Source organism: Astatotilapia calliptera, chromosome 7, assembly GCF_900246225.1.
Source record: "Astatotilapia calliptera chromosome 7, fAstCal1.2, whole genome shotgun sequence".
NCBI lineage: Eukaryota > Metazoa > Chordata > Actinopteri > Cichliformes > Cichlidae > Astatotilapia > Astatotilapia calliptera.
The window spans coordinates 3272569-3285984 of record NC_039308.1 but is presented as its reverse complement, the minus strand read 5'-3'; the positions used below and the strand labels follow the sequence as shown (position 1 = coordinate 3285984).

General features: G+C 41.0%; 2 protein-coding genes across 4 annotated transcripts in view; one reads left to right on the top strand and one right to left on the bottom strand.

The window, feature by feature from the left end:
- Positions 1-2809: 2809 nt before the first annotated feature.
- Positions 2810-11539, top strand: prr33 (proline rich 33). The gene is made up of 3 exons (XM_026172520.1): positions 2810-2992; positions 3354-3402; positions 8157-11539. The coding sequence occupies exon 3, from the start codon at positions 8172-8174 to the stop codon at positions 11163-11165; it is 2994 nt and encodes a 997-aa protein (XP_026028305.1). The 5' UTR covers positions 2810-2992; positions 3354-3402; positions 8157-8171; the 3' UTR covers positions 11166-11539.
- lsp1a (lymphocyte specific protein 1 a) overlaps positions 6950-13416 on the bottom strand; it is a 46942-nt gene continuing 40475 nt past the window's right edge. For all 3 annotated transcript variants that reach the window (XM_026172523.1, XM_026172522.1, XM_026172521.1), the window contains one exon: positions 6950-7813. In XM_026172523.1, the coding sequence (XP_026028308.1) occupies positions 7791-7813 (23 nt within the window). In that variant the 3' untranslated portion in view covers positions 6950-7790. The remainder of the gene's footprint in view (positions 7814-13416) is intronic.

Sequence of the window (13416 nt, the reverse complement as noted above, 5' to 3'; positions counted from 1 at the left end):
TAGAGTTATATTTGTGGAGGGCAGTTAAATTAAATACCTTTAAGAAAATGGCAGCTTATTAGAGAAACATTATTGATGAGTGTAGAAACAGAGATATTGATCTATCTATCCATATATATATATATATATATATATATATATATATATATATATATATATATATATATATATATATATATATATATATATATATATATATTTTAAAAAATTCCCCACTCGCCCCTGTGGGCGGTTAATCCTTGAAGCTCGGGTCCACTACCAGAGGCCTGGGAGCTTGAGGGTCCTGCGCAGTATCTTAGCTGTTCCTAGGACTGCGCTCTTCTGGACAGAGATCTCCGATGTTGTTCTCGGGATCTGCTGGAGCCATTCGCCTAGCTTTGGAGTCACCGCACCTAGTGCTCCGATTACCACTGGGACCACCGTCACCTTCACCCTCCACATCTTCTTGAGCTCTTCTCTGAGCCCTTGGTATTTCTCGAGCTTCTCGTGTTCCTTATTTCTAATGTTGCTGTTATTCGGAACTGCTACATCGATCACTGTGGCCGTCTTCTCAGGTTTGTCTACCACCACTATGTCCGATTGGTTAGCCACCACCATTTTGTCCGTCTGTATCTTCTTGCTAAACATTCCTCGACATTTTCAGTGCACATGTTGCTGACACTATAAGTGCAAGTAGTCTGACTGTAAAGGGCAATCATGGCAGTCCTCCTGGCAGCTCTGTGAGACCGGAGATTGACTGTTGGTTTCCATATTGTTCAGGTAAGGAGCTATCAGTCATATAGTATAAAACTCGTGATCCAAAGTTATCGGTTAGAAAAAACATGAATGGTTTTTGGTCACTGCCACATTCTCTACACAGCACTTAATATAGAAGAGGACAGACTGAGTGAAGGTCTCTAGGTCCTGCTTTTTAAAGATGGACCAGTCCAAGTAAATTCAGGAACTAATGAGAAACAAATAAATTAAATCTCTCCCTCTCTGAAAAGGGTTATAAAGCCATTTCTAAAGCTGTGGGAGTCCAGTGAACCACAATGAGAGCCATTATCCACAAATGGCAAAAACAGAACAGAGCTTAAACTTACCAGGAGTGGCCGCCGAACCAAAATTACCTCAAGAGCATAGCGACGACTCATCTAAGAAGTCATTAAAAAAAAAAAAAAAAACAGAACAGCATCCGAAGAACTGCAGGCCTCACTTGCCTCAGTCAAGGTCATTGTTCATGACTCCACCATAAGAAAGAGATTGGGTCAAAATGGCAGGAGCAGGAGTTCAGCGAGCTGGAGGGGCTCGTGCTGCCCGAGCAGGAGCCCAGCGAGCCGGAGGAGCTCAGCGAGCTGCAGGAGCCCAGTGAGCTGGAGGGGCCCGTGCTGCCTGCAGAGGAGCTTGGCGAGCCGGAGGAGCTCAGCGAGCTGAAGGAGCCCATGCTGCCCGTGGAGGAGCCCGTGCTGCCTGTGGAGGAGCTCATTGAGTGGGAGGGCCTCAGCACACCAGAGGGGCCCGCGCTGCCCAAGCAGGGGGTCAGCACACTGGAGGAACAAAGTCCATGTCCAGCACAGCCTGCACGGCCACGTCTACGTTCTGCTTGGCTGGCACGTCATGGATTTGTTGCAGTGCTACGCCGGTAGCCGCCGGAGCTGCCACGACTGTGGCCGCCGGAGCTGCCACCCATGCCGGGTGACATGACACGGGAGTCTAGAGAGCTAACGGGATTTATTGTGTTCTTGTTATTACATTTTTCTAGTTACAGAAATTTTAGAGGGATATCCCTCAATACTGTAAATGCACAAGAGTGTCCTGCTAATTTCATTTTTGACATACACTAATTCTTATATTATTGTGCACAATTTGCAAAAAACAGCATGTGCATTAAAATACACTATGTCCTAGGAGCCATACAGAAAGGCAAACATGAATTTCAATAGCAGCAGTGAACCTTCGATAGGTTCTATAAGGAAAAAAATACGACATCATTTTTGGTTTCTGCAGGTAATGGCGGCCATATGACAGTTCCTGTTGACAACATGATGATGTTTATTCCAATGTAGAAAGTGCTATGAACACCTGATGTTTTTGTTGCTGCGTGCACAAAGGAAACCACAACCAGAGACATGTTGAATGCATATGTAATTACATTTTCATATGCAATAAAGTTATTCCTCTAGCTTATTTGGTTGCAATTCTATCCGGACTTAAAATTACTTACCCAAGGGCACCATTTTTGCTCACTGCGTTGAGTCCAACCCGCAGCCCTTTACTGCCCAACTTTCCAGTCAAACATACAAAAAAATAGGAAATCTGGGAGGGGGCAAACACTTTTTCACATCATTGTACACATCAAAAGCACTAGCATTGAAACCAAATAGAAACCAAAAACAAAAAGCAACACAAAACCCAGGACCAGAGAGTGGTGACGAGTGATAACAGCGCTGAGAGGATGCTTAAATAAAACCTGTTTGAAGGTTTTAAGGTTAGCCACTGGGAGACTTCTTTTTTCTGACTAGAAAATTAAAATGAGGTCTGATTTTTAGATTTAGTTTCACCATACACAGTTCAAAAATGTCAAAAAATTAAAAGTCCCATCAATAAGGACCCTTGAAGCAACAAGGATGCTAATAGACTGATAGAAAGTTAAGCATTTGTTATTCTTGGGAGCACACTTCACAACCCTCTGTTGGACCTTTGGTGCACCCCTGAAGGACCCCTGGGAGGCCCTCAGACCCCAGTTTTAGAGCCCTGAGGTGGTGAAACCTAAGGTGCCGTGGTCTGTCAGTGATGCATCTCGCCTCAGCTCGCCTTGCTGTCACAACTACGCTGCTGTCACTGAGCAGCTCGCAGGGCTCAGGATTTATTTTTGGATTATCATGGCGCCTGTTCCTTCCATTTGCAGAAGGGGGGTCGAGTTGGGCTCAACATGAACCTGCCGCTCTGACACTCCGGGCTGGGACAAGCAGGCAGCAGCCGGCCGGCCGCCCCCCAAGCAGCAGTCGCACAGGTAAACACACCATAATTACGCCTTTTGTTCTCCAAATAGAGCGTAGGGACACTGTTCGCAGGGTTAGTGAGGCAGAATCAACCCCCCCCAACTCGGCACCAAGGTGTCTGATGTGATTGGGGAGCTCAGGGTGCTTTTTCTTGTCCTCAGTGCAACATTAAAGCACCAGCAGGGATGAGCTAGGTGCTAATCACGCACTGTTTTGGCTTCAAAAACACACTCTGTCCTCTCGGTTATTTGTCCTCTTCTGCAATGAGGTCAATGAGATTGACTGTACTCTTATCTTCTTTTGTGTAGTTCTTGAGAATAAAGCTGCTCACTGTTTTACAATGAGCTTGAACCTGTGCTCTGTTCTGTTAAGGGGAACCTGCCTGGAGTGCTTTTGAACATCAGCAACAAGTTTTTACCTGGTAAGCTCTCCCATTTTTCATCAAAAACCACTGTTTGCTGTGATTGATCGTCATAACTTCAGGTTAATGACTTTTTGGGGTGGATTCATTTGCTTAAGCAGGGCATTGTGGAGCAGCTTGGCCTTTATTACACAGCTATTATTACTCTTTCCTCTTTTGAACTAGCATCCTGAAGGCACTCCAAATACCAAAACTACCAAAGCCTTAAAAGGAGCAGTGAGCATCTCATGTGTCAGGCAGGCAGCAGGTTCAGACAGGGAGATGTGTGCATGCAAGGGTGGGTGGGAGGTCTAAAACACAACCAGCACTGGCCTACATTTCACTGAGGTGACACACATAGTAAACTGAGGGTATCAAACACTCGTTTTTGCAGACTTCATGATGTCAGCGTTGCTTTATTTGTAACACGAACCTTCTTATTACTTCTTATCAAAAACATTTCTGCATCTTATTTTAAGCTGACCTCGACTCTGCTGTCTCATTTTCCATTAATTAAAAAAGAACTACAGAACAGTCCATTAGAAAATATATCTCCTAGTCTGAGGTTCATGATCCATTTCTGTTAAGTGGTGCTGTCATGTGATTGGACATTCTCAGTGACAACATATTTCCCAGGCCCTATCAGGCGTCTGGGAGCTGTGATGTCATAAGGTCAGATGCTTTGCATTCACTTTCACCCTTCAGCAGAACTGCACATACACGTCTATATGTGTGCTTTTATTTATGTGGGGTGAGACATGAGAGGATATGTGATGGAGCTGCCCTCCATTTCTGTCTGGTATTAAATATCAAACTATGATTTATGGCCTGACTGGGAAAGCAAATATAACCTTTTTTTTTTTCAAAATAATAACACCAACACAAGGTAAATATGTTGAATTCTTAAATTTAAAGAAAGAAAGAAAAGTCTACGTGCAAAGTAAATCATCTCACTAAATAATAGGGAGATACCCAAAAATCAGCCATTTATTGATTCTACTGGTCTTGACATTGGAGAATGTACAGGATTATTGTGACTCCATGACATGTTCTCTAGCATCACTATTACCAAGAAATATCTATGCATGAAGCTATATGACACAAGTCAATTAGTTAGACTACAATAAAATAAAGGCCTGGATGTAATAACTTTTTCTATATTCAGACAAAATTGTTCTTAAAAATCTAAAAAAAAAAATCACAGAAACATGTTGTCTAAATACACTGGACGGTATTACCTTAGTCGCCGGCAACACTATGGAACCTGGGAGCAATTTTTGATCAGGATATCTCCTTGAGTGCACATATTCAGCTAATATGTAGATCTGCTTTCTTTCTTTCTTTGGAGTATCTATAAAATTAGAAACATCTTGTCTGAGTATTGCTGAAAAACAGGGGCTAAAAATTAGGGATCACATTTCTCCCACATTGGCTTCTCTTTGGTGGCTGAACAATTGGATTTAAAATTCTTTTAAAATTCTTTTTCTCAAATACAAAATTCTCAATAATCAGTCCCACCTGATCTTAAAGACCTTCTAGTACCATAGTATCCTAACAGAGCTCTTTGAGGTTTCTTGAGTTTCTGAGAGTAGAATGGGAGGAAAAGCCTTCAGCCATCGGGTCCCTTTCCTCTCCTGTGGAACCAGCTCCCAGTTTACCTTTCAGCTTTTGTTCAGACCGCTGCGATACGTCATGTGAATCACTGTAAGCTTTTCTTTTGCACTCACCTCTTTTCAGTCCCCATGTTTATATCTCACTTAAGCATGTCAATCGTCTTCATCTCCCTTGGTCTGTGTTGTGTCCTTGTCACCTCATTATTTTGTTCATCCGCTTTCACTTCCACCCCCCAACTGGTCGTGGCAGATGGTTGCCCATCCCTGAGACTGATTCTGCTGGAGTTTTTTTCCTATTAAAAGGGAGTTTTTCCTTCTCACTACGTGTTTGCTCATAGGGGGTTATTTGATTGTTGGGGTTTTCTCTGTAGCGTCTTAATACTGTAGCGTCTTTACCTTACAGTATTAAGCCCATTTATGTGGCTGTTGTTGTAATTTGGCACTACATAACTGAACGTGAGGTGAATTAAAACTAATACACATTATCCTCCATCTATGAAAATTATCATATTGCAACTCCCCACATTTTATAACCTTAAATCTTGAACATGTAGAATGAAAGCCATAATAAACTTGACATTATTAGCTCTGATATTGATGTATAGCAAACTGTAAATAATGTATTGTCTATTGGGAATCTACAGATTCAGTTATAAGATTTTAAGGTCACAAATTGACAGTTTCTTCCCGTTTCTTTGACTTTCTGTTGAACTCTGAAAATACTTATACTAAAGATACTAAATACTAAAAAATACTAAAGTGACAATTCTTTAAGACAAAGATATAATTTTGTGAAAAGATTTCTGTGTAAGTCAGTAAGTTTACTAAGAATAGACTACGCGGCTGCAGTCAATGGAGAAATATAGCTTGCATTTATATACATTCATCTTACTCACTTCTCCTGTTACACCAAGTTTGTATCTGATGGCTTTAAGGCAGCTGGTCCTGCAGAGACTCCATCTGAGAATCCGCATCACAGCTCTCTGATTTATTGTATTTAGGAAAGTGATGCAGCCTGTAAAAAACCAGGAGTCTTAAAAAAAGAAAGCAGGTGATTGGCCAGCGTCCGCTTTGCCTTCAAACTAAAATTAGGCTGTGAAACAGGCTTCCAGCATCAGCTGTGAAGGGGTATCATAGAGCAGGAGGAGTTCAGCTTGATTCTTTGGGTGGGTGTTTCAGCCTGAATTGCCAATATCCGTCTTCCATCAGGACATCAGTGTTTGAGGCACAGGAAAAACTTTTCGAGAGAAGTTGATGTATTTTAACTCTTGCCAGACTAACGCCTTGTTCATATGCTAAGAATGCACATCTTTTCCATCTGTCTCCAATGGAATACCTTTGTATTGCTAAAATTGGGAATAAAATATTTCTGAAACAGACTGAAACCTTAGTAGTCTATAGTAACCCAATATCATTTTACCATACTTTGTACACTATAGGTGCCTGGTTAGTGGCTAGTAAAAGCATGCTAGCTCTCTGGTTAAAGGGGTTATTTTTTGCTGTTCATTGCCTTTAATGAAAAATGTAAATAATAATGATAATATATTTGTGGTAATAAGTAATGGATCAGTATACTGCTGCCTGTCCAACTGGTTGCTCATCCCATGGATTCCATTTCTACCAAGACTGGAAACAGTCCCTCCCCTGCATTATAGCCGTGTTGAGTTTGGCATAAGTGGGACGTGAACCAATTATATGGTAGTGTTATTACCAATTATAGACTTTACTGAGCAACGTTGGAGAAGCTTCCAAGTCTGAACAATAAAGAACAATTAAAAACTGAATACTACATATTTGTTCAGAAGGCTAACGGAGGGTGACTGCTGTGGTTGCAAAAAGAGTCACATTTGCATTCTTACTAAACACTTTCCAGATGAATTCACGGTCTCAGGTGATAGTTCCAAATTTAACTGCAATAAACAGCAAACTAAGCTAAAGTGAAGACACAACTCAAGTAAAAAAAGAAAGAGATTTTAATTTAATCAAGAAAATGACTTAAAAACACATACAGGTAAACATTGCAGGACATTAAAGGTGAAAAATGTCATTTAGTTTGGATGTTATTAGTCTTCTGAATTGCAGTATCAGTCCCATACACACCAACTTTAACTGCCCCCCTTTATCTTCCTGCAAGCAGAACAAGCTGCTGCATTGTAATCAAAGTTAAACAGTGGAACAGATTATGTAGACATCTAGTGGTTTTGTGAAGAAGTGTATACTGAGGCAGTAAATGTGAAATTAAGATAGCAAATGTCAGCTGTGTTTCAAATCTCTCCCAAGTCCAGCTTCTTTTCAAGATTGTTCTTTAGCAAAGGTTTAAGTTCAGAACATGTAACACGTCAAAGGGTGAACCAACACTTCTATGCAATTTCTAAAATGTAGATGATTTCTATAGGACCCCTCCCCCATACATTTAATATTTCACAAAACATCACCATTCAGTGATCAACTAGACTTGAATTATGATTTACCAAAAACTGCAGAGGAGAAGAAAAACAAATAGCAAAGTTTACAGTCAGATATATACACAATACTAGAAATGCAATGCAAGAAAACATGGAAAGAAAGAGAAAATCGGTTAAATATAAACATTAAATGATCAAATGGTTTTGGGCTTGAGCTGATGCTTTCTTGTATAATTGTACAACCTCCACAATCTTGAGAAACCTCTATTTAACAGTTTCCCTGTAGGTATTAACAAAGTTTTTCTGGTTCTGGTTACTTGTGTTAGATGTCTGTATCACCAGCACATTGTTGTGAGATCAAGATGGAAACCACTTGAAGAGCAGCGCCATTTCAGTAATCACTGTGACATAAATCTGCAAAAAACAACAAGAAAATTGTTGCAAAACAGTCAAACTCCCATTTGCGCAATTTTCAGAAACATTTTCAGGACCAACTTACTAAATCCTTCATTAATTTAAGTTAAGTTAAGATAAAATGCTGTGAGTCTGGTTACATTTCTGAAAGAAAAAGCTCAATGACCAATGTTAAAGACAGAATTTAAATCAATGATTGACTTACAGTCAGAACTAAAGACGAGGAACCAACCATTATTATAATCTTATTTATTTATTGGCATCTGGACCAGTTTGGTATTGTACAGGTCCAGAGCTGTAATCTTTGTTAGTTTTTGACAGCTTGTGACTTTTTTCTCCTTAGGGTGCTGAAGCACTCATGGCTGTCGCTTATGGTAGTGTCACCCAGCCAGGCCTGCTTTCCCAGCAGTACCCCCCACCCCTGCTTCCCAAGCCTGGAAAGGACAACGTTCGGCTTCAGAAACTCCTCAAAAGGACTGCAAAGAAAAAAGCTTCTGCTCAAGCATCACAGTCTACCGCACTTTTCCGCTCCAGCCTCTCCCCTGTAAATGAAGCAAGCCCTGACCTCGAGCACAGTGACCACTCCACCCCACCTCGCACTCCAGACACACCACAGAGCATCTACAGCAACCAACAGCCACCAAGGTTCATCATCAGGCTTCCGTATCAGCATGTGGCATCGCCATACCCACAGCGTGCAGCTTATGGCAGAGGAGCTAGGATGTCACCTCCAACAGTGGCAATGCCTTCATACTCTTACTCTCAACATGTCACCACAGTTTCTTACCCAGTTTACCCTGAAGGAGTCTCAGCAGCCCTGGGACAAGTCACTCAGCCAGGGCCACCCAAAGTGCTGCTGTTGGCTTCTGAGGTGACAGTATCTGCTGCTGAATTGGACACAGCTGTAGCAACCGCACCTTCAAAACCTCGAAGTCCAGGTCCAACTCCATTTACAATAGCTGGGGGTCAGCCAGTGATTAGACCTCTCACTGTGTTGACCCCACTGGTCAAACCCAGAAGTCCACGTCCAACATTTAAAGCAACCGAACCCTCAAAATCACCCAAACCCATGTTTGATGTCCCTCAAATTAGGATGTACACTGCAAGCACATCCTTTTACGAGAATTCCAGGATGCCACCAGTGTATGACACAGCTGGATTAACTGCTATTGGTAGTACATTACCTCAAAGTAAGACACCAGTTGAGACAAAACAAGCTACTCAGAGAACAACACCAACTTCAGATATTAAGAGAGGCATTACACCAACAGCAGAGATTAATGCCACCATTGTTCCTGCTTTGGAGATCAACACAGCCACATCAATATCTGAAATCAAAAGAGTCACGCCAACTGCCGAAATCAAAAGAGTCACGCCAACTGCCGAAATCAAAAGAGTCACCCCATCTGCTGAAATCAAAAGAGCCCCACCAACAACAACTGAAATCAAGAAAGTCACCCCAACAGCTGAAATCAGAGTTAAAACACCAACTTATGAGTTCCAAACATCAAGAACTGCAGCAGGAAGGCCTAAAACACCAGCGCACCATGTAAACCGCGCTGCAACACCAGTATTTGAGATCTCAAGACCCAATCCTCTCTTATTTGCAGTGTCACCAGTCACAGTAGAGTCAGAGTGGTCGAGGGCACCTCAAACAGTGGTAAGCAGTTCATCTGCTTCCCAAAGTGTGAAGACTACAGTGCCTCTTGAACAAACATTAAATAGGGACATCCACTCAGACATGATGCCTTCAGCAAAACCAATACAACCAAGTATTAGAAAGTCAAAGTCGGAACCCATGCTGTCAAGCAGAAAGAGTTCAACTGGGTCTGAAGAGCCCAAAACTTCAATAACACCAGCAGTGACTGGGTATCAGAGGGCTAAGACTCCAACATATGAGGCATCCCGACTTATTACCACATCACCTGGCTATAAAAGACCAAAGACACCCACCTATGGGACATCACCTTTAAGTGGGTCACCTATAGGCTTTCAGAGACCTAAAACACCAACTCAAGTGTCTCAAAAGTCAAAGTCTGGTTATCGTGGACTCACACCGGCTGAATACGCTGCTTATGGAGGAATCAGAACTTACTCTCCAGCATTTGATATTTCAGTTTCAACTACGCTGACTAAAGAGGATGATAAAGCTAAAAGAGAGATCTCTGAAGAATCAAAAGCCCCCAGCCAAGAACCCTCTGAGCCATCTACAGTCAAAGAAACACCAAAAAATGTTGCTCACTACCACCAGAGAGATGAGAAGGTTGCTGCCACACCTCCAGTCCCTTTTATTGTTGTTACACAAGCATCTGACTCACCTGGAGCGATGTTAACACAAGAGAAGAGCACTGTATCTGGTCTGGTTGCAGCAAAAGGAGATACAACAATCATTCAAGAAATGCCAAAAACTATACTTTCAACAGCAGAGAATGAGAAAGTGGAAACACTTATTCAAGAAACTAAACCAAAGACTCCTGAAACCAAACATCCTTTGCCTAAAGGTGGAGACCAAGATCCCCTGAAGGCAGTAAAGAAGCTTCTAGGTAAAGAAAAAGTCCCGACTGCTGAGCAGAAATCTATACCTGAGAAAAATGCTGATGTCGCAGAAATAAAGGAACAAGGAAAACCTGTAAATGTCACTAATATCACACCTAAAGGCTCAAAGCCAAGTACTGCAGCATTTCCTCTGCTTAAGGTTTCTGCTGCTGTAGCAGACAAAGAACAGGACAGGAAAACAGAATCACCTTCAGGAGATCAATTGGCACCTGAGAAAAAGGACAGTGATGAGAGCCTACCAGCAGGCGAGTCTCTTCTTAAAGCCATATTAAAGCCGAAGGGATTGAAATCTAAAGCGAGCGGTTGGTCAAGGCTCAAGACACACATGGTGGTGGAGCAGGCGGAGCCCAAATTCCCAGATACAGGCTCTGAGAAGGTGGTCACGGGGCAGGACCAGAAGGAGACAAAAACAGTGGAGAAGGCTGGAGACGAGCCCAGCACCCAAAATGAAAACCAAACCAAAGACTCTCCCAAGGCGACACAAATGTGGGACGCTGTCCTCTTCCAAATGTTTTCTTCCAAGGAGAACATCATGCACCAGATTGAGTTAAATAAAAGTGAGGAGGAGAAGAAAGAAGAGGGAAAAGATGAGCTGAAAGAAATACCGTCATTCGCGTACAGGTTGCCTGTGCTGCTTTTCAGTCCAAAATTTGATGCTAAAAAGCTCAAAGAGGCAGCATCGAGGCCGGTCACAAAAATTTCCACTGTATTTGAAATGGGCCTGATTGGGCGAAAAGGTAAAGATGAGGAACCAAAAGACTTTAATAGAACAGCAAGGGGGTTCACCACTTCTTAAGCTACACCCAAGATGAAGTGCCAAGACAAAAGTGTAAAAAACAAAACAAAAAAACAAAAAAACAAAACAGGATTCTATGTTTAATGTACAGATGCAGAAAATCTTAGCCACAGAAACAATGTAAAAGTCTGGAGTCTTAGTCCCTTGTTGCTGCAGTGCTGAAGAAAACTTCGGTCAGAACTTTATACTTGACAAATGCTTTGTGTGACTGGCTGTCAGGGTGTTAGCATACATGTCTGTATTTGTGGATTAGCTTGAAAGAGAGCTCTCTTTGTCTTAAAGTCATTGAGACATCACACCAAGTGTTGTAAGAGCTTCTCGTTTGTTCTTTTCTTCAAAGTGTTCACAATAAACAGACACTGTTAGATTATGAATTAGCGAGATTTTAAAAGTGCCCTGTGGAGTTTTCTATTAAGAAACATACATAGGGGAGACCGGGGATAGTTGTAACATTTTTGACATTTCTGTCTGTAAATTGGAGCTCTTTTAAGGTAGTGGATTCAAAATGTAATGCAAAGTATTTACATGTCTCGGCTATTAAATAGTGCAACTATTTTCTCTGCAGCACAATTACCCATTGCATGGTATGGTCTCAAACACAAAGAGTGAAATGTTACAATTAACCCCATAATCTGGGTTAGTTGTAACATATCCTGGGGTAAAATGTAACACAATGAAATAAGGGTACTAACAAAACATTAACATGTAATCTTTGTTTATTCAACACATGAATGCACTTAGAGCCATTTATGTAGTTATGTGTGTGTGTGTGTGTGTGTGTGTGACAGAATGCAGAAATCTAGCTTTTGAACATATTCCAACCCCCCAAAAAAGACAAATTATAAAATTTTCTGAAACTGAATATTTCATTCATTTTGGTTGGTCTTCCTTGAGTTTGGCCTCATTGGCTCAGTGGGCATTATAACCTACAACTCTTGCACCAATTTTGAACATAACAATGAAGCTGAAAAAATGTAGTTGTTCACCAGCATCGCAATTCCATTACTTTTTATCATGGCTTACCTTGGTGTGGTTTGCAAAGTGCTTCAGAAAGATGAGGAAATCTGTTTCTTGCACCCATCCTGATTTATTTCCACTACCAGTACTTCCTACTGGTCCATCTCTGACACAGTGGTCTGCATAATGTATGTGTGGGAACACAAACAGTGGAGGAATTGTGTTGCCAATGGCATTAACCGCATATACAAATGCGACCAGTGAACCTCTCTCTGCTGATGTCGTTGCCCCAACTTGTTTAATATAAGTTAAAGTAATAGTGTGGTAAGTTGTAACATCTGCATTATTGTTACAACTGACCCAGACTGTTGCTGTTACAACTGACCCAGACTCCTATAGCCATGAACTAGCTAACATTACAGCCAACGGCTAAAACATTAGCACTAAAGACTTACACAGAATATATCCCCATAGACATACAAATAACATAATTTAAGTTTGATGAGTTTAACTGCAAAGCAGATAATGCTACTAGAAATTGAAATAAAGTAGAAAAACTTACTTTTTGGCATACAAATTACTTTTTTTCATGTTAAATTGTTTGTGTTTGACAAAATGTGCTGATTTTTCACATGTGATAGCAGAACTGAGTTGGGCATGCACAGGATGAGTCACATCATTTGAAACTTAGCCCTGATTGGAGAAATTGGAAGTGTTACAACTGACCCACGTTACAACTATCCCCGGTCTCCCCTACTGTTAGGTGTTTAAAAGGTCAGGGTGTTGAGTGTAATTTTCATTTGCAAAGCATTTTGAAAATATGGTTCTTATATTTCTGGTTCTTAGCTTTCATCTTTTCTGCTTTGTTGGTGCATTGCTACAAATTTAGGCTTTGGCTTCACTCTACCAACTGTATTGAAAAGGACAAAACCTAAGAGAGATTAAAATTGAGATATGCTAACTGCATGAAACAGGTCTTATAGTGTATGTAAAAACCACAACATACTGCTAATAGTGATCAGAAAACTCCATAGGGTACTTTTATTACAGAAATGTGGATGCTTAGAAAAATAAATTAACTTTTAGTGAATAAAAATATGTTTTTATGGCTAATAAATAAAATGTAAGTGATTTTATGATACATAATTTGTTCAATTATTATTCAAATATGCAGTTTTATTCAAACTGGTGCTACTTACCTTAGGGTAAGACTTCTCGTTATGATTTTGTTTTTCAGGCTGTAGATGGTTGTGTTTTGCGAATAAACCCTCTTAAAACCACACTGCATGAACAT

What these genes read in the sequence shown, in the direction of transcription:
- prr33 (XM_026172520.1), top strand. Translation starts at nt 8,172, where the DNA reads ATGGCTGTCGCTTATGGTAGTGTCACCCAGCCAGGCCTGCTTTCCCAG.